This window comes from Bos indicus x Bos taurus, chromosome 13, assembly GCF_003369695.1.
Source record: "Bos indicus x Bos taurus breed Angus x Brahman F1 hybrid chromosome 13, Bos_hybrid_MaternalHap_v2.0, whole genome shotgun sequence".
Lineage (NCBI taxonomy): Eukaryota > Metazoa > Chordata > Mammalia > Artiodactyla > Bovidae > Bos > Bos indicus x Bos taurus.
In genome coordinates this window covers 25,528,148-25,548,064 of record NC_040088.1, presented here as the reverse complement: position 1 = coordinate 25,548,064, position 19,917 = coordinate 25,528,148, and the positions used below count along the sequence as shown (strand labels likewise).

The window sequence follows — 19,917 nt, the reverse complement described above, 5'->3', positions numbered from 1 at the left end:
ATGGACTTTTTTTAATGAGGTATAGATGATTTATATTGTTGTTGGATCAGAAGCTTCTTTTCAATATTGCTGCAGGATCTGTAGTTATGTCCCCTTTCCACTCCCAGTATTATTAATTTCCCTCTCATCTCTCCCCACCCATCCACTATGCTGCTCTTTCTTTGTTTTTATGATCAGTCTTACCAGAGATGATTCCCATTTATAAAGGATTTTAGAGAATGAACTTGAGCCTTGTTGATTGTCTTTCAAAGCTTTGTTTTCTACTTTATCAATGTCTGCTTTCTTTTTTATTATGATTATCTCTTTCCTTTATCTTTCTTTGGGCTTACCCTACTTTTCATGTTCTACCTTTTTCAGTTGGATAAGTATCTTTAACTTGCAGACTTTCTTCTTTTAAGTATAAGCCTATAAGCTTACTTTGAAGACTTGCTTTCTCCACATATGAAATGTGTTTTTATAGGGACTATTTTCTCTTTTTGCTCAGTTTTTGCTCTATTTCTTTATTTTATCTGTATTTCTTAATTGAGGTCTGACTGTTTCAGAAGTATTTTAAATTTACAAACACAGATTTTTTTAAATTGTTTTTATTTCTGATTCTTATTTTATTTCGGTTATAGAAGTGTCACCTGTATGATACCAGTCCTTTGAATTTGTTGAGACATTCTGTGGCCTCATATGGGTCAACTTCTGTAAATGTTCCATGTGTGCTCAAAAAAAAAAAAAAAGGTGCATTCTCTAATTGTTTGGCCCAGTAATAATGTGTATATACATTTAAACAATACATACAAACGTGCACACGTACATGTATATGTGTACTGTACACACACCTGTATAAAATGAATCATGTTTGTTGTGTCTTTTTAAGCCTTGTGTATCATTACATTACTACTCTTGTCTGCCAGACCTATACACAATTGAAAGAGCTGTGCTAAAATCTTTCATTAAGATGACGGATTTTTCACTGTCTCCCTATATCTGTAGCAATTTTTGCTTTGTGCATTTTGATGCCGTTTTATAGTCATGTCTTCCTGGAAGATTGGATCTTTTATGGAGTGATCACTATCCTTAATAATGCTTTTTCTAGTAATCCTATTTTATCTGATATCAGTTTCCTTTTATTTTGTATTTGGTAAGGACTTTCAATCCTGTTACTTTCAACCTTTCTGTGTCTTTACACATCAAGTATATAAATAACATAAAGCAGAAGTTTTAAACATCCAATTTAATAGTGTCTGTTAACAGGTTATTAAATGAGATTTGTTTTATCATATTTAGTTTTCAAAATTGTGCTCTTTATGTTTTTTTTCCTATTTTCTTGTATTTTTTTTAAACAAGGGTTGTAGTTTGTTTTTTTTTTTTTTAATAAGGTTGGGTTCTGTTTATACCATTTTTTCTTTCTTCAAATTTAGAAGTTATATAATACTATTTATTATTTTAGTGGCTACTTCTGAAATTATAGCATCTTAATATCTTAATCTTTTTCCTGATAGTACAAGGAATTTAGAACATTAACCTGATCATTTCTCCTCCAAATTACATGCTACTGTTTTCCAGCAATTTTGTTGATGTCCTTTTTTTAACCCTACAAAATTACAGATCATAAGTTTATTCAGTTTTTTTTTTTAGATTTACAACATTTTCAAGTTCTTTGTTCATTATATCTTCTTAAAAATTAGATCTTCCTTCATCATAAACTCCTTTGCATAGAAGATCATTTCATACAGTCATAAACATTCTTAGTATTGTTTATCTGAAAGTGTCTTTGTTTCATCCTTAATCTTGAAAGGTTGTTTGGCAGGGTCCAAAAAAGATCTTCACAACCAAGATAATTACAATGGTGTGATCACTGACCTAGAGCCAGACATCCTGGAATGTGAAGTCAAGTGGGCCTTAGAAAGCATCACTAGAAACAAAGCTAGTGGAGGTGATGGAATTCCAGTTGAGCTATTTCCAATCCTGGAAGATGATGCTGTGAAAGTGCTGCACTCAATATGCCAGCAAATTTGGAAAACTCAGCAGTGGCCGCAGAACTGGAAAAGGTCAGTTTTCATTCCAATCCCAGAGAAAGGCAATGCCAAAGAATGTTCAAACTACCGCACAATTGCACTCATCTCACATGCTAGTAAAGTAATACTCAAAATTCTCCAAGCCAGGCTTCAGCAATACGTGAACCGTGAACTTCCTGATGTTCAAGCTGGTTTTAGAAAAGGCAGAGGAACCAGAGATCAAATTGCCAACATCCGCTGGATCATGGAAAAAGCAAGAGAGTTCCAGAAAAACATCTATTTCTGCTTTATTGACTATGCCAAAGCCTTTGACTGTGTGGATCACAATAAACTGTGGAAAATTCTGAAAGAGATGGGAATACCAGACCACCTGACCTGCCTCTTGAGAAACCTATATGCAGGTCAGGAAGCAACAGTTAGAACTGGACATGGAACAACAGACTGGTTCCAAATAGGAAAAGGAGTACGTCAAGGCTGTATATTGTCACCTTGCTTATTTAACTTCTATGCAGAGTACATCATGAGAAACGCTGGGCTGGAAGAAGCACAAGCTGGAATCAAGATTGCCGGGAGAAATATCAATAACCTCAGATATGCAGATGACACCACCCTTATGGCAGAAAGTGAAGAGGAGCTAAAAAGCCTTTTGATGAAAGTGAAAGAGGAGAGTGAAAAAGTTGGCTTAAAGCTCAACATTCAGAAAACTAAGATCATGGCATCTGGTCCCATCACTTCATGGGAAATAGATGGGGAAACAGTGGAAACAGTGTCAAACTTTATTTTTTGGGCTCCAAAATCACTGCAGATGGTGACTGCAGCCATGAAATTAAAAGACGCTTACTTATTGGAAGAAAAGTTATGACCAACCTAGATAGCATATTCAAAAGCAGAGACATTACTTTGCCAACAAAGGTCCGTCCAGTCAAGGCTATGGTTTTTCCTGTGGTCATGTATGGATGTGAGAGTTGGACTGTGAAGAAAGCTGAGCGCCGAAGAATTGATGCTTTTGAAGTGTGGTGTTGGAGAAGACTCTTGAGAGTCCCTTGGACTGCAAGGAGATCCAACCAGTCCATTCTAAAGGAGATCAGTCCTTTGGTGTTCATTGGAAGGACTGATGCTAAAGCTGAAACTCCAGTACTTTGGCCACCTCATGTGAAGAGTTGACTCATTGGAAAAGACCCTGATGCTGGGAGGGATTGGGGGCAGAAGAAGGGGACGACAGAGGATGAGATGGCTGGATGGCATCACTGACTCGATGGACAAGAGTTTGGGTGAACTCCGTGAGTTCGTGATAGACAGGGAAGCCTGGCATGCTGCAATTCATGGGGTCGCAAAGAGTCGGACAGGACTGAGCAACTGAACTGAACTGAAAAAAAAAATCTAGATTGATGGCTCTTTTCTTCTTCTCTTCAGAGTTCTGCAGATTCAATTGTTGATTTATTTTTATTAATCCTGCTTAGTATTCACTGTCCTTCTGGGTACCAATGATTTGGTTCTTTTATCACTTCTAGAAAATATTGAGACATTTTTTTCCTTCACCTATTGCTTGTTCTATAACTTTCTTTTCTCTCCTTCCAGGAGATATTATTTAGGCTTTCTCATTATAGCTGCTATGTCTATTAAAGCCTTTTTAAGTTTTTAGCCCCCTCTCTTTCTTTCCTGAATTTTGGGTAATTTCTTTGCATCTATTTTCCAGTCCACTAATTCCTTCTCCAACAGCATCTAATCTATCCCATGATCTAAGTACTAAGTTTTTATACCAACAAGTACATTATTTTATTTCTTAAAGTTCCATTTGATTCTTTTTTGAATCCGTTCGGTCATTTCTATAGGTTCATGTCTGTTGTTCATTTTTTTAATTCCATATTTTACTTCATTAAATATTTCATACATACTTTTATTATGTGATAGTAACTCCAATATCTGAAGCTCTTGGTATGTTAGCCTTTTCTTTCTGCTAACTCTTACTCCATAGTGGATTGTTTACTATGTATTTGGTGATCTTTAACTGGGACATCATGGACAATTTTGGGACCTAAAATGATCATGCTTTCCGCAGGAGAATATTCATATTTACTTCTCCTAAGTGTCAAGGGGCACCAGCAACCCTGTAAGTCCTGGTTCCCTGCCCCAAATGCTGACTTTGGCTTCTGCCCTCAGTAGAGTCTCCACAGGTCCCACTTCAGCTCATTCAGGGGACCAGAGAATTCAGAGGCTTCCCTGCAATTCAGGTGAGAAATGATGGCTTTACCCAGAGTGGTGGCAATAAAAATAAGCATAAGGGTATGAATCCAAGTTAGTGGAGTAACTGCTTATTAACCTGTGCCCCTTTATTTAGCAGTATTTTATAATCACACACAAAAATATGTGTTTGACCACAAACTTTCATTAGCTTCTAATTTCTCTTCCATTGTTCATATGTTAGATTTGCAAAAAGTGAAAAGTCTGATAATATCCAGTGTGGTCAAATGTGTAAGGACATGGATACTTTCATATACCACTGATGGAAGGTAAATTGAAATGGCATTTTTAAAGGGCAATTTGGTCAAATCCCATCAACATGTTAAATGCACATACAAATTTCTTTGTTAGGAATTTCTCTAAAAGACACCCATAAAATTTATACCAAGATGTATTAAAAGGATGTCCAACATGTTGTTGTATGTTTAAAAAATTGACCACAATCTAAATAACTATCTGCAGAGGATTGGTTAACTAAATCAAGATTCATCTATATAATGGAATACTGTTTCGTTTTTTCCACAAAGAGAGAAGGCTAAGATGGAAAGATAGCCCCAATAATTTAAGTGTAGAAAGCAAAATGCAGAAGTATGTGTATAGGAAGATTGCATTCATAAAAAAAATTTAACAGCCAAATAAAAAAAACATTTACATTTATATGCAGAGATTGGCGTGAATGCATTTTCTGGGAGGATGCACAAGAAACTTAAAATGATTCACTTTGGAGGGAGCAACAAGGGCTTCAGGGTGGAAAGCAACTTTCGCTTTTCATTTTACACCTTTTTTATACATTTTGAAAATTCCGCTGCAAGCCACATATTGTTTTGTTTGAAGAGTTTAGCCTGTTTTTATTGGACTCTTCTTGATTAGGGCACCACTTTCCCTGGTTATTACCTCTTCTGTTTGTGCCATTTCATTATTTCCTCAGATTCTTCCTTCAAAGACTTCCTTCAAAGTCCCTCCAGTCCTAAAAGGCCAGCCTTCCTCAAAGATTTCCAAAATCCATTATTAATTTAAAAATATAGATTCCATATAATATACATAGTATGGTCCTATTTTTTTCATATATATATATATATGAAAACATATATATATATATATGAAAAAATATACATATATATGAAAACATATATATATATAAATGTTTCCCTGATAGCTCAGTTGATAAAGAATCCACCTGCAATGCAGGAGACCCTGGTTCAATTCCTGAGTCAAGACAATCCGCTGGAGAAGGAATAGGCTACCCACTCCAGTATTCTTGGGCTTCCCTTGTGGCTCAGATGGTAAAGAATCTGCCTGTAATTCAGGAGACCTGGGTTCGATCCCCAGATTGGGAAAATTCCCTGGAGAAGGGAAAGGATACCCACTCCAGTATTCTGGCCTGGAGAATTCCATGGACTGTATAGTCCATGGGGTCCCAAAGAGTCGGACACGATTGAGTGACTTTCATTTTCACTTCACTTTCATATATATATTTTGAATATGCATACATGTGTGTGAAAAGAAAAGTCTAGGAAGATTTAGGACATGGAAACAACCTAGATGTCCATCAGCAGATGAATGGATAAGAAAGCTATGGTACATATACACAATGGAGTATTACTCAGCCATTAAAAAGAATACATTTGAATCAGTTCTAATGAGGTGGACGAAACTGGAGCCTATTATACAGAGTGAAGTAAGCCAGAAAGAAAAACACCAATACAGTATACTAACGCATATATATGGAATTTAGAAAGATGGTAACAATAACCCTGTGTACGAGACAGCAAAAGAGACACTGATGTATAGAACAGTCTTATGGACTCTGTGGGAGAGGGAGAAGGTGGAAAGATTTGGGAGAATGGCATTGAAACATGTATAATATCATGTATGAAACGAGTCGCCAGTCCAGGTTCGATGCACGATACTGGATGCCTGGGGCTGGTGCACTGGGACGACCCAGAGGGATGGTATGGGGAAGGAGGAGGGAGGAGGGTTCAGGATGGGGAACACATGTATACCTGTGGCGGATTCATTTCGATATTTGGCAAAACGAATACAATATTGTAAAGTTTAAAAATAAAATAAAATTTAAAAAAAAAGAAAGAAAAACGTATTGTGCGCCTGCCATGGGCCAGATATTGTGGTAGAGGATCAAAGGGGACCAGGGTCCCTGTGCTCAGCTCTCTTGACAACCCAGACTCTAGAATTCAGGGAGTCACCTGTGTACCAGCAGGGTAATGGCAGTGTGCTCTGTGTGAGGTGATGTGGGTGAGCTTGTACATCACCTTCATGCTTTTCTGTATCTTCTGTTTATTTATCTATTTATTTTTTGCCCTGTGTATGGCATGGAAGAACTTATATAAAAATAATAATTAAGCCATAAAACGCAATCTATCTATCCCTTTGGTCTTGTCTCTCTTCTCCAAACCCCTACACTCGTCAGTGCAATCACTGAGACATTGATGCTAAAGCTTGTTTTGTATCTGGATATCAAATGTAAGTGGGTGTCCCGTGTTGTATCTGCGTACACAACCTGCTCTCAGCGCTTCTGCATCTCCGGCAGGGATGGGTGGGGGTGGGGGCTCCTTGGCCCTTGCCTGCCCCTTCCAGCAGGGCGGCTTGCCCTGGGACTCTGCCTCTGTCTAACTTGACCTCTGTCCTCCGCCCATGTATGTGCTGTGGACAGGTGTGTGGCCAAGCCAGCTCCTCATGACTGGCTCTTCCTGGATGTCCTGTTGGCTTCTTAAATGACACACGCCCAAAATGGAACTCTCCCCAGGCCCCCTTCTCAGGATGGACTCCCAGACCCCAGTTTCCTGGCTGAGAACCCACACAGACACTGTCTTCACCCCACATCTCAGCCGCCCTGGCACCTCCTCCTGAGAACCCCTCTTCCCCAGCCTCACCTTCGTGCTGGGATTTGAGGTGGTCACCCACGGGTCACTGTGAGCCGCCCCACCACCACTGCATACACTCGACCACCCTGACCACAAGCCCGCAGAGCCTTAGCGCTTCGGTCCCTAGCCGCTGTCACTGTGAGCCACCAACAGCAGTTGGCCATATCTGATTCTCCTGTCCTATAATAGGGTCAACCTTTCTCTCCAAATCAACTAACTCATTTTCACTTATTTTAAAAATTAATCTATCCTTGTATGCTTTAGCCTCGTGCTAACAAAATTCCAGGCTGGATGTGTCAGTTATCGAGCTGAATCGAAATAAGACAGGTAAACTTCAAAGGTAAACTGTCCATCACCTACCCCTGTGCCACCCAGGTGGGCACAGTGCCCTTGGGAAAGCATGCCTTTCAGAATGCCCACTGGCTCTCCTCCCGCCCCCACGAGGCTTCCTCACACCCCCAGAGTGAGGGCGGGCAATCCTCCATGCAGCTCCTGCTGCTCCCTGCCTCTCCCTCTCCTGCCCGCTGGCTCTGGCTCGGCTCCGTGTGCTCTCTGCTGCTCTCTGCTTGGGGACTAATGACTTCCTGCTCAGCCGGCTTGCTTTTCACACCTCCCCACCCCTCCAGCCTCTGCCCAGGGCCCATTATGGCCCTCTCCACCCATCAAGCCGCTCCTGCTCCAAGACTCTCAAGGAGCAGAGGCGGCAAGGCTCCTCTTGGCAGACCGGACCAGAACACCCACCTCTGTCTCCCGAGTGCAGAACATCAGGCTGTGTGCCCCCTTGTCAAAGCACCTTTGCTATCCCGTGGCCAGGCACTTGGTAGGTGCAATGTGGCGCAGAGACCTGGGCCTGTGTGTGAACTTGGAAGGACCGTGGGGTTTGCAGGGAACACAGTTGGTTTGGATTTGGGGCCTTTCCACCCACCGACTCGTGTGACAGAAGTTAGACACTCTCAGACACTCCTTTTTGGAACCTCTGTTTCCTCGTATGTGGAATGTGGGCAACCCCAAGACCTACCCCAAAGGCTTGCTGTGAGGACCCCACAGATAAATAAACGTGGGTTCTGCAGACTCTAGAGCTACAGGAAACCTGTGTCTTGTTGTCAGTATGGTAACTAGACGCCCAAAATTTAATCCACTGTGGTCACACAGTTAGCCTGACTGTGTCCCCTGGGTGAGCTGCGAGCTCCCTCCCCGGGATGCCTCCCTGGGATGTGAACCCTTGATCCAGGGTGGCAAGGAAAGGTGAGAATTACAAGCCTGTTTACTTAACATTTAAGAAGCCAGCCCATTTCCTGCACCTTGCCTGCAACACTTAAGCCAATATTTACATCTTTGGGATTCTATTTGTATGGTAATTTAAAAATAGGGTTCGGACTTACAGCTCACCTTTCTCCTGAAACTCCAAAAGCACTTTAATTTTCTAGACAGTAAAATAATGCAGTAATTAAATATTACCATTTCTTTTAAAAAAAATAAAATCTAGTAATGCCTAACAAAATGGGTTTTTCAAAACATGATGTAGGTTTTCCCACAAAACTACACTCTCGGGAAATTCCTGATTTTGAATGTATGGAAGAGACCATGAACTCCATCTCAACACAATGTAAGAAAAATTGACTTGTTAAATTGCAATAATTTTCTTGCATTTAAAATCTCCATGCTTCCCAGCGTAGCTGACCCAAAGGCCCTCCCATGCGCGTCTTTGGGGAAAGGCCGAGAGGAGCTGGGATGGTTTGTTTGATTGTTTATGAAGCTTCCCGGACCCCTTTCTCACGGTTCCAAATTGGAGCGTTTGCTCTGCCTTGCAAACTTCTTCCAAAGGAGGCCAAGCTTGGTGACCCCGTTACCCTCACCCTTGGGTCTCCAAATGCGTTCTTGGTAGGACTGGAGCCCAAGATTCCCCCACGTGGAAGAAGGCATGGGCCCCCGGAGCCGGCCTTCCAAGGGCTCCTCCACCAGCGCCAAGGTGGGCGGAGAGAGGCCCTGGCCCTCGGCTGAACGCCGAGGCTGGAGGAGACGGTGCTGGGTTTCAACCGAGGCCGCCCAACCGCCCCAACCAAAGTTCAAGAGGGCCCCCTTGTGGACACTTCCAAGAACAGCCCCGTACGTGGTATACTTCCCCAACGCTGGGGGCTGCGACCCGGGACCCCCCCACACCTCCGGACCGCTCTCAGACCCAAAGGCACTCAAGAGGCGACCAACAGTCTCCAATCCTCTCTCCTCGAAACCTAAGTATTTCTGTGAGACAAGAGGATTCTTGGCCCCTCCAGGCAAGACCTGGTGGACAACCAAGCTTCCCAAGGTGCCTCCCCAAGGTGCCTCCCCAAGGTCCCTTCTGAGCCTCTTTGCGGGAGTCTTCACGGCGAGGACACAACATCTTCTTTCTTACTGAACGTGTCAAAGCCTTGTGATTGCCTTGCCAAATTCCTGTCCTATAGAACAATGGAACCTTCAGTCTTCTGCCAGGAGAGCGAACAAGGATGCAATGCAACTGGAGACTTCTAGACACACGTTCTGTTTCGCAAACACGGACTTGTAACTACAGCCCTCAGGGCAGCACTAGAATGCTCGGTGGGACCCAGGCAGGTTCAGAAGCCAGCAGAGATCTCACACTCCAGCACAGCACCCCACCCCCACGCCACTTGTTACTCCCCTCAAAGCATAGGGCTGGTATCTGTGGAGAGTATTGACCAAATTTGGTATCTGCTGCATGCATGCCCAGTCATGTCCGACTCTTTGTGACCCCATAGACTGTAGCCTGCCAGGCTCCTCTGTCCCTGGGATTCTCCAGGCAAGATCACCGAATTGCCATTTCTTCCTCCAGGGGATCTTCCCAACCCAGGGATGGGATTCACATCTCTTATGTCTCCTGCATTGGCAGGTGGGTTCTTTACCATTATCAGCACCTGGGAAGACCCTTCGCTCCCCACTGCAGTCACCCAGCGGTGGCTGGGACAACCCCACCCCAGAGGCTCTGGGCCAAATGTCAGGCGTTCTCCTCCTGGGGTCATCAGCCACTCTTCCCTGAGAGAAGGCAGGTGCTGATGAGGCTGAAGCAGGAAATTTGGTATAAATTATGAATATCTACAGGGCCAACGTGCAGATCTGGGAACACAGGCACTCAAGTTGAGCTCAGGAGGACATGTGTCCAAGACACCAGAACATCTGGGTGAAAAGGGAAAAGCTCCCATGAATCACCCGGACGCCTCGGCTGCTTGGAAGCAGCTGGACCTTGGCTGGGAATTCCTAGTTTTCATCCGGGTGGAAGACCCGGCCAGAGAGAGGAGTGATTAGCATTATCATGGGGCTCAGGGAGTTTTGATGGGAACGGTTTTAGTACTGGAACATTCCTAAGCAAACAAACAAATTAAAAAAAAAAAAAAAAAAAAAACCTGGCTGATGAGCCAGGCCTGGTGGGCCAGACTCTGTCTCCCAAATCCCCCCTTCCCTTCCCATCCCATAAGCCCTGCATTTTCTCTCCGCTTAGCAGGAAACGCTCAACACAGGCCTTGGGGAGAGATCTACGTGGTCAGCCAGTCCCCTCGACAACATGTTTTCAATTTTGGAAACACAAGCATAATAAAACAGTTGCCTTCTCCAAGCAGCACCTATAATGTCCACCTTTTCCACCCATCCCTTGGTCCAGCCCAAACTGGAACTTTTCATGCAAAACAGGGGAGACAGTGACAAACCAAGCTACGTTCCTTCCACAGCCTTTCAACACACTGACATCTGAGTCTGAGGCCCTCCTGCATCTCAGAAGCTCAGAATCTGTTTTCCTAGGCATGCAGTCCCTCCAGAATTTCTGCTCCCTCAGGAGGGACCATGTCCTGAGGGAGCAGAAAGTTGCTCGCTCAACTCACCAACTCTCCAAACTCACCATGCAAAGGCAGGCACACTTCTCAGTCCCGGGAAGCTGCAGGGCTGGGGAAGCAGAGTGTCCTTTTTCTAGAGCATGCCATTTCTGAGTTTCCCAAAAATACAAAGTCTGTCCTGTCCAATCCCTCCCCCGCAACGCCCCTTCCCTCTGGCCTTGAAGGCAAAGACCCTCGGATCAGATGGATAATGAGATTCAATTACGGCCAAATGAGGGCCATATGAGGGGTGTGAGGGCTGGCCGTCCACACCAGAGGGGGAAGTTTAGGCTCCTTAGAATTCAAAGTTTATGTTCATATTTCTGTGACTTGCTGGTACCGGCACCGCATGTCAATCTGTGACCTTCTCAGGGGAGTTTAAACGGAAACCCTGCGTGGCTTTTGTGCCGTGGCCGCCTTGCAAAGCACGTCTTCTGCTATAGCGACGCGGTAACGGCTGCCATCTCAACAGCCGGATTCCGAAGCTTGTTGGCCAAACGTCCCCTGTGTGCCGTTGCACGCCAGCATTTCTCAGAGTGTAAAGGGCGGCCGCCTCTAATCAAGAGAGGTTATTTTGGGGTGGGGATTTTTATTGAAAATGTGCGTAAGCTTCCAAGTACAGACATTCTAGGTGAATTACCTCAAGCTCAGGATTTTGAAATAAACCAGAGGGTTTCAGATTTTTTTTTTTTTTAAGCAAGAGAACACTTTTTTCAAAGCAGATCTTAATTAGCCTCCCAGGACATAAACCAGAGCAAAGGGTGGGGGGCCTTCGTGGGCTGAAAAAGGCCGGGGTCCCACTCACTGGGTCTCCCCTTCTCTCCTGAAAAAAACATCTCTGGTTTTTGGAAACCAGCTTGAAAACCTCTGATACAGTGAAATCTGATGTAGACATCTCTGTACTATCCAGTACAGAAGGGGCCCCTGAGCCCCTGAAATGGGACCCGTCTAAACTGAGCTGTGCTGGAGTGTATATGCACACCCGACTTTGAAGACTTGTGTTTGAAAGAGCGTATAAAATATCTCACCGCTAGTTTTTGTATTTATACATGTTGAATTTATTACAGACACTTTCGGGTCTGGATAAAATATTGTTAAAATTAATTGCACCTGCTACTGTTTGGCTTTTTATAATGTGTGACTCACAGTATGTGTCTATTGAGCAGTGCTGTGGAGCCAGGCTGGAGCCTGCCCTGGGATGAAGAACCATATCAGGGTCCTAGTTTTGCGGGGCAGGCCCCAAGGATCAAAAAGGCTTTAAAGCCAAGGAGCTAGCATCAGGTGCTTATGCCAGATTTGACCCATCCTCAAAACTCTCGGCAGGACTTGAGGCTCAGACTTAAATCTCCCTTTGACTACTTGTCTTTCCTTTCTCCCTACTTGGATAAACCAGGGTTCCCTTCCTGCTGGGAACTCCCTTACTTATTATCCTTCTACCCTCAGCCAGATTCTTAGTGATCCCAACAGCTGCAAGCCTTCTTTTTCCTCACTTCCATTTCAAGCCTGACCCTATTAGCCACACACATGATGGAAATCACCAGCCAATTTTTAGGAGGGGAGGCCCCAAGGGATGGGCGAAGTATCAACAAGGAATTTATGGGCATTGATCTCATGGAGCATGAGTCATTCATTCATCCATTCAACTAAAAGCAGCGACCACGACTAGCATTTACTGAGTGCTAACTATGTGAAGGCATTGTCCTAAGTGGTGTCCATGTCTTGACACAACAGATCGTTAGCATCCACTGGACACTGTCCTAAGGGGCTGGGGAGTCGGCAGGGAACAAGAGAGATAAGGGCCTGTCCTCATGGAAAGGAGGGAGAAAGAAAAGAGGAAATAAAGGACGAAAAGAAAGAAAGAGGAGAGGGAGGGAGGGCAGGAGGAGAAAGAGAGAAAGAAAAGAGGGAGGGAGGGAAGGAAGGAAGGAAAAAGAAGAGAGAGACTTGGGGTGTCTGGAGTGACACCTCACTAGCAGTGAGCACCCAGCACCCAGATCTTGGTTTCTAAATACCATTCTCCAATAAAAGGAACCAGGACACCTTGGAGAAATACGTACATAATGAGCCTAGAAGATCTAGTGCCAGAAAGTGAGGACATGCTAAAACAAATAAATAACAAATGCATTTAGAAAGGACCCAGGAAGTAAGTCGATAGTGCTCCTGAGGGCCACAGGGATAATTTGAGCTACAGACTAAATAATGATAGCAATGGATTGTAACCTGTAAAACAAATATCGCTGAGTTCACACTAATACAAATAATAATCGAATAAAGAGATAAGCAAGGAGAAGAGAGCGTGCTTCTTTATAGCACAATCCCAGTTAATAGATTCAGAAAGAAGGGTGGAACTAGCAAATGACCATTTGGAAAACACCACAGTTATAACTTGTAAGTAAGAATCATCACTGGTCATCAATAGATGCTAAAGTTAGCAGGGGGAGTATAATGGCAAACAAGATATTTGCATGATCTCTAAGTATATCCCCATAAGATAATGATTAATTACAAAGAGAAAAATAGTCATTTAGCAGATGCCTCCTTAAGTGAGTGGTCAAAGTTAATATCACCAGTGCTTCCTCAAGCAATGCACTGAGAAGGGCACAAAATCACTTCTTTGGGGTTTGGGCCCAAACCATGTAAACTGAATGTAATCATGAAGAAATATCCAAAAATCCTAAATTGAAGAACACACTTCAAAATAACTGGCCAGTACTCTTCAAAAGTGTCAAGTTTATGAAAAACAAAGACTCAAGAAGCATTTCTGATTGAAGGACTAAAGAGACCTTACTGTGGACTGCGACTGCAGCCATGAATTTAAAAGACACTTGCTCCTTAGAAGAAAAGCTATGACAAACCTAGACATCATATTAGAAAGCAGAGACATCACTTTGCTGACAAAGGTCCAAGTAGTCAAAGCTATGGTTTTTCCCTGAGTCATGTACAGAAGTGAGAGTTGAACCATAAAGAAAGTTGAGGGCTGAAGAATTGATGCTTTCAAACTGTGGTGCTGGAGAAGACTCTTGAGAGTCCCCTGCACAGCAAGGAGATCAAACCAGTCAATCTTAAAGGAAATCAACTTTGCATATTCATTGGAGGGACTGAGGCTGAAGCCAAAGCTCCAATACTTTGGTCACCTGATGCGAAAAGATGACTCGTTAGAAAAGACCCTTATCCTGGGCAAGATTGAAGGCAAAAGGAGAAGGGGGTGATAGAGGATCAGATGGTTAGATAGCATCACTGACTCAATGGACATGAATCTGAGTAAATTCCAGGAGATAGTGAAGGATAGGGAAGCCTGGTGTGCTGCAGTCCGTGGGGTCGCAAAAAGTTGGACGTGACTGAGCGACTGAACAACAACAAAAAGACGTAACAACTAAATGTGATGTCTGATCCTGCATTGGATTCTGGACCAGAAAGGAAACATTACTGGGACAACTGGTAATATCTGCATAGAATTTGTAGGTTAGGTCATAACATGGGATCAATGTTAATTTCTTGGTTTTGACCATTGTACTGTGTCTATGCAAGATGGTAACCTTTGGGGAAATCAGGGCTAGTAGAGCTCTTTCTACTGCTTCAGCAATATTTTTGTAAGGTATGAAATGATCTCAACTTGCAAAGTCAAAAAATAAAAGTAAATTAACAACAGTAAGCAGGTAAGTAATTGAGAGAGGTGATGAGTGCTGTACAGGTGAGAAGAGAGGTAGAAAAGAGCAAAAGGGAAGGTTTGATGTCAGCCTGCCAGGAATTCCAATTATGCTGAGGCCGCAGCAAGCGGAGAGCACCCAGCTCAAAACAGAGGGAGGATGCTCTGGCCAAGAAATAGCTCTGCAATGGCCCCGAGGCGGGAGAGTCTTTGCTGCTCATCCCCAGGAACACACAGTGGAGAAGTATGGTGGGAGCTTATGGATGGCCTTGGAAGACAGCCAATTTTAAAGGGCCCTGGAGATCCTAAGGAAAAGCATGGAATGCTACTTCAAGTGTATTAGGAAGTTTTTGGCCATTGTGTAAATTTCCTTTGAGACAATTATGATTCTTTGAAATTACAATCCATAGTGGGTCTCCTTGATTAATGCCAGCCTCCCCGAGAGAACAGGAACTCTGGCCATCACGTGCTCCCTTACAAAGCATGTAACGGCCATGCAAAGTTCATGGTAGGGGAGGGGAGAGAGAAGAGAATGGACAAAGGGTATGGTCCTGGGAGGCCTGGGTGGCTTGGTATGGGTTGTGAATTGAATTGTGTCCCTAAAAAGACGGTACCAGTAAATGTGACCTTATTTGGAAAAAGGTCTCTGCTGATATAGATGCAGTCGTACTGGATAAAGGTGGACCCAAACCCAGTGACTGATGTCTTTATAAAAGAGGAGAGGGAGGTTTGGCTACAAAGACATAGACACATAGAGAAAAGACAGTCATGTGAAGACAGGGAAAGAGTAAAATGATACACTTAAAAGCCATGGATGCCCTGGGCCCCCAGAAGCTGGAAGAGGCAGGAAGGACCCTCCCTTGGAACGTCCAGAGAGAGGCAGCCCTGCCCACACCTTGATTTCAGACTTCTGGTCTCCAGACTGTGAAAGAATAAAGTCCTGCCATTTTCAGTCTCGTAGTTTGCTGTCCTTGGTCATGAAGGCTCCAGAATGCACAGCCATGTTGGGAAGAGAGGCGATAACCTTGGCCTCTGCCATTCTGTGCACCCCTTCGGGCTACTGACCACATCTACATATTAAATAGTTGCTTATTAAATATCATTTACATAAAGTGTTACTTAATTTTTAAAAAAATCCAATGCAGACCAAACCCCTTTTAAAACTCAGTCTTATCTTTGTGGGCTGTGAAAGCCTGATTTTGCTACAGTAACAGCCGCTGCTTTTTAACACCCTCTAAAATCGATGTATAACCACTGGAATAAGAAATGCTCACCACTGCACCTAAAATCACCTGGCACACCTCCCAGAACCTCGGAACAAGCCAATTAGGATAGAAAAAAAAAGCGAGTGTTTTTCTTTTGCTTTTTGCCCCCAACAGAAAGATATCTGAAGACCTGATATTTCTCCATCTGCTCTGGCTACGAACCGCACGCCTTCCCTCCCCCGCCCCCTCCCCTATTGATCCAGACCCACGCGTCTCATGATCTTTGAAGAAAACAGGACGGTGCACCTGGGTATAAACCGGCTCCCAAGACTCCATTTTTCATCTGGAAAATGAAGATAATCACGTCCACCTAACAGAAGTGTTGTGAACAGCAGATAAGAAAAGGGCACATATTTTTTATTTTACGAAATACCCCCGAATAGGCCAATCCACCGAGACAGAAAGCAGATTAGTGGCTGCAAGGGTTTGAGAGGAGAGAGGCGTGGAGAGTGACTGCTAATGTGTGCAGGGCTTCCTTTTGGGGTGATGAAAAGATTCTGGAACTCGACAGAGCTGATGTTTGCGTGACCTGGTGAACATCTTAAATGCCACTGAATTTTAATCGTATGCTTTAAAGTGGTTAAAATGGTAATGTTTATGTTAGGTGTATTTTACCCTATTTTATTTGTTAATTGAATATGAAGCACCTGCCTGGGGTAGCCAACTCTCCATCCTCTGAACCTCAGTTTCCTTGTCTGCAAAATGGGGGCACAGACGGAACCTGGGCCATGGGAGGTCTTGCAGATGATCCGTAGGAATGGCCGGCACATGTAAGCACTCCATCAGGGTGCCGACCGGCTGCCTCCTGGGTGGTTATGGGGTGAGACCACCTCTTGAGACCACAAAGCACCAGTGCTCAAGACAGGCTCCGAAGTCGTCTTCTCCACTAAGGCCCCAGGCAGGCTCCACGTGATGTCTGCGGTGCAGCCCACTGCTGGCATTCTGACTCACAATCACACAACAGGCTGGAGCACATCAGATCTGAAACCCCAGTAGTCTGGTCTGAGCAATTGGACGCTCCGGATTTCATTCTGCAGGTAATTTCAACGACACGATCTAATTTCAAATGTCCTGCTCTATGAGTGCAAAAGCAGCATAATTTTTAATTAGTGGGTAAACAGTAAATAATGGATGGCGGCAAGTGGACACCACTGTTAATTAAAAATCCATGGTTGATAAAAATCAATTTGGCCCACGCATTTAACTCCGTCTATCAGGTCCCTGAGAAAAGTCGTGCAAGCCAGCCCATGGCACCATCTGCTTTCCGCTGTGGTTTCCTGAGCCCAGACTTTTCTAGGGGAGAAGAGAGGGAGAGAGAGAAAAGAAAATCTATAAGCAGCCTCCAAAGCTGGGACTGGAAGCATTTCACAAGTTCATTTCTCATCGGTTGGTTTCATTTTTTGTAACCTTGAAGTTGAAGCTCCAGCCAGGAGGCAGTATCACGCTCCACTCTGAGCTTTTTACCAAGAAGGGCTCCATTTTGTGTTTCGTGTGTACATGTTCTGAATACGGTGAGATCCCACCATATCTCATCATCTCCTGAATTAATTAAATCCCAAATTTTCGCAGAAAAACAAGACAAACTAAAAGACACTTAGTGGGAAGATGGTATCTGAGGATTCATGTCAAAATACAAAACGTTTTTGGTGTCCAAAAAAAAAAAACTAAAATTTTTTTTTTTAAGTTGAAAAAAAAAAAAATAGCATGTTGTGAACCCAACGTCTTCTTGGGAGCTCAAGAAGAAGGTGTGAAGCGTGGATACCCTGGCGTGTGTATTTCAGCTCCAGACTCCCAATCAGCTTTGCTGGGCGTTTGGCCCAACTCAGGCACCCCAGCGTCCTGGCTCTGGTCCCCAAAAGACTAGATGTGCCCGAGTGAGCACAGAACTACTCTTTCAAGCCTCTCCTTGCATGGAGTTACTCTGAGGAGTGGCCCTGACAGCCCTTGGGGTAATCCAAGTGCCCCCTGTCCCTGGGGACACCGCAGCGCTGGTGCACCAGCTGTCTGTCTCCATCTGTCTTATTTGGCTGATTGAAGTCCACAAATCAGGTGTAGGGCACAGCAGGAACATACAAGGACCCAGTGCTGCAGCAGCATTTTCACTCATTCATTCCTTCAACCCCTTCCCCTGCCTGTGATTCAAAAGGAGCCACGGTTAAGCTGACAGGCCAGAGCTCACGGCCTGGCTCCAAGCCCGGCTCCATCCCCTGGGGCAGGCCAGGCCTGGGGCCAGCTGAGCCCAGTTCACTGAGCCCTTGGCTCTGCCCATCATGGGAAGTCGAGACTAACACCATTCCCTAGGGTCATCGCGATGGTGAGCTAATGTGTAAAAATATTTATAAAATAACATAATAAAGATGTCCAGAGTCGGTACCCAGCTAAGAGGGGCTGCTGCCGCCTCGTGTCGTCATCACCATCAGCGTCATTCCAGCTTTCTCAGCCAGTCCCATGGGAACCCAAGAGTCTCCCAGGGAGACCCCAGACCTCTGGCAGGCCAAGGGGGAGCAGAGAGCTTGGGGGCCCCAGAAGACTGCTGTGAAGGGGCAAGGAGGGGACCCCAAGCCTCCCGGCCCGAGCATCTTTCCTGAACCTGGTGTGGTGTAGGGGGAAACACCCTAGGAAGGCTGGCGATGGAGTGGGGCCAGCGGGTTGCAGCAGCTATAACATTTGGACGCTGCTACCACCAAGCTTACAGCCTCCCGCATCTGGGCCACGTCAAGCCCGCCTCTCTGAGTGGGGATGACAGTTTCCAGGGGAGTTGCTGCTCTTTAGCAGATGAAGGCCCTGGTGCTCTCACCTCCGGGCCGCTCCTAGAAGTGAAGATCTGGCCAGGCCTGTCTGGTCTCCACCAGATGATCATATCTGGCAGGGGAGGGAGGGGTCCCTGAAGAGGGTGGGGGGCCCTCTTCCATGAGGCCTCTGAGTCCCCCACCCCCAACCCCACCCCCACCGCCCCTCTGTTGGCCTTGTGCTTCAGCCCGGGTCCTACCACACACATCCTGAGCATCACTGTGTACCCCAGTGCCTTCCTGGTCCACCCATGTGGGGATGGACAATGCCTGGGCCTGGCACCACCGAGAGACCACGAAGGGAGTGGCCGCGAGGGGCAGGTGCAGGTCTGGCTGCTCCAGGGGGCAGAGGTCAAGCTGAACCTGGGCTCGTAAGGGAGAGGATGGCAGTCCCACTGTCCGGCTTCTCTGTCTGGGTCCTGGCGGCCTCCTGCCCCTGGTGCAGGGCCTTTTCACAGCCGCCCAGTGGCACTTGGCCACAGGAGGAGGTGCAGGTGGGCACAGACTCTTGCCTAGCTCTCTGCTGCACCCTGAGCCAGGAGGGAGGTGCCAGTCAGCTAGAGAACTAGGGTGTGCCCAGATCGCTGACCTGGGTCTGTCTGCTTTGCAGCCCGCACTTCAGAGGCAGCTGGGATGGCAGGGGCGGGCCATCTGCACTGGGAACCAAGCTGCCAGCAGCCCCTGCCCAACAGAGCCCTGGTCACCGCGCTGCTGCCCCCACGCCTGGACGGGCCCTGGATCTCCACTGGGTAAGACTTGAGGGTCATACTGAGCACAGGCCCGTGGGCCGGGAGACCTCACCCTGAACCTCCGTGTTCACATCTGTGAAACGGGCACAATTCATCTGGTTGTCCAGAGGCTGCCCAGGCATGGGCTTGCTTGTCACCCTCCCCAGAGTGAGCCTAGGAGGCCAGAAGGAGCCATCCACCCAATTCTCCCTTTCACCTGATAGTCTCACCTGACATTTCTGAGGCCCACTGCTGCTCTGAGGGGTGGGCTTAGCGCTCTGCCCTCACTGGTGGGGCAGCCAGGAGAGTCCTCCCCGCTAGGGTCAGAGAGAAGGCAGGCAGCGTCCTCACCCACCATCCCCTTGGGCCAGTCCCACTCTGGGGTCAAGGACTGGACTTTGCACGTCCTCCATGCACCTCCTGAGGTCAGGGGGAAATTCCACTGCCAAACATCTGCTAGCAGCTCCCTGGGGTGGGTGGGGACTTGAGATCTGCAAAGTTGC

The 19,917-nt window shown here is 45.6% G+C and overlaps 1 protein-coding gene across 1 annotated transcript in view; it reads left to right on the top strand.

The window, feature by feature from the left end:
* The window catches only part of APCDD1L (APC down-regulated 1 like), a 49,837-nt gene that overhangs the window by 21,483 nt on the left and 8,437 nt on the right, over positions 1 to 19,917 (top strand). Inside the window, exon 2 of the mRNA XM_027559005.1 lies at positions 19,297 to 19,435. Coding sequence (XP_027414806.1) covers positions 19,297 to 19,435 — 139 coding nt within the window. The remainder of the gene's footprint in view (positions 1 to 19,296; positions 19,436 to 19,917) is intronic.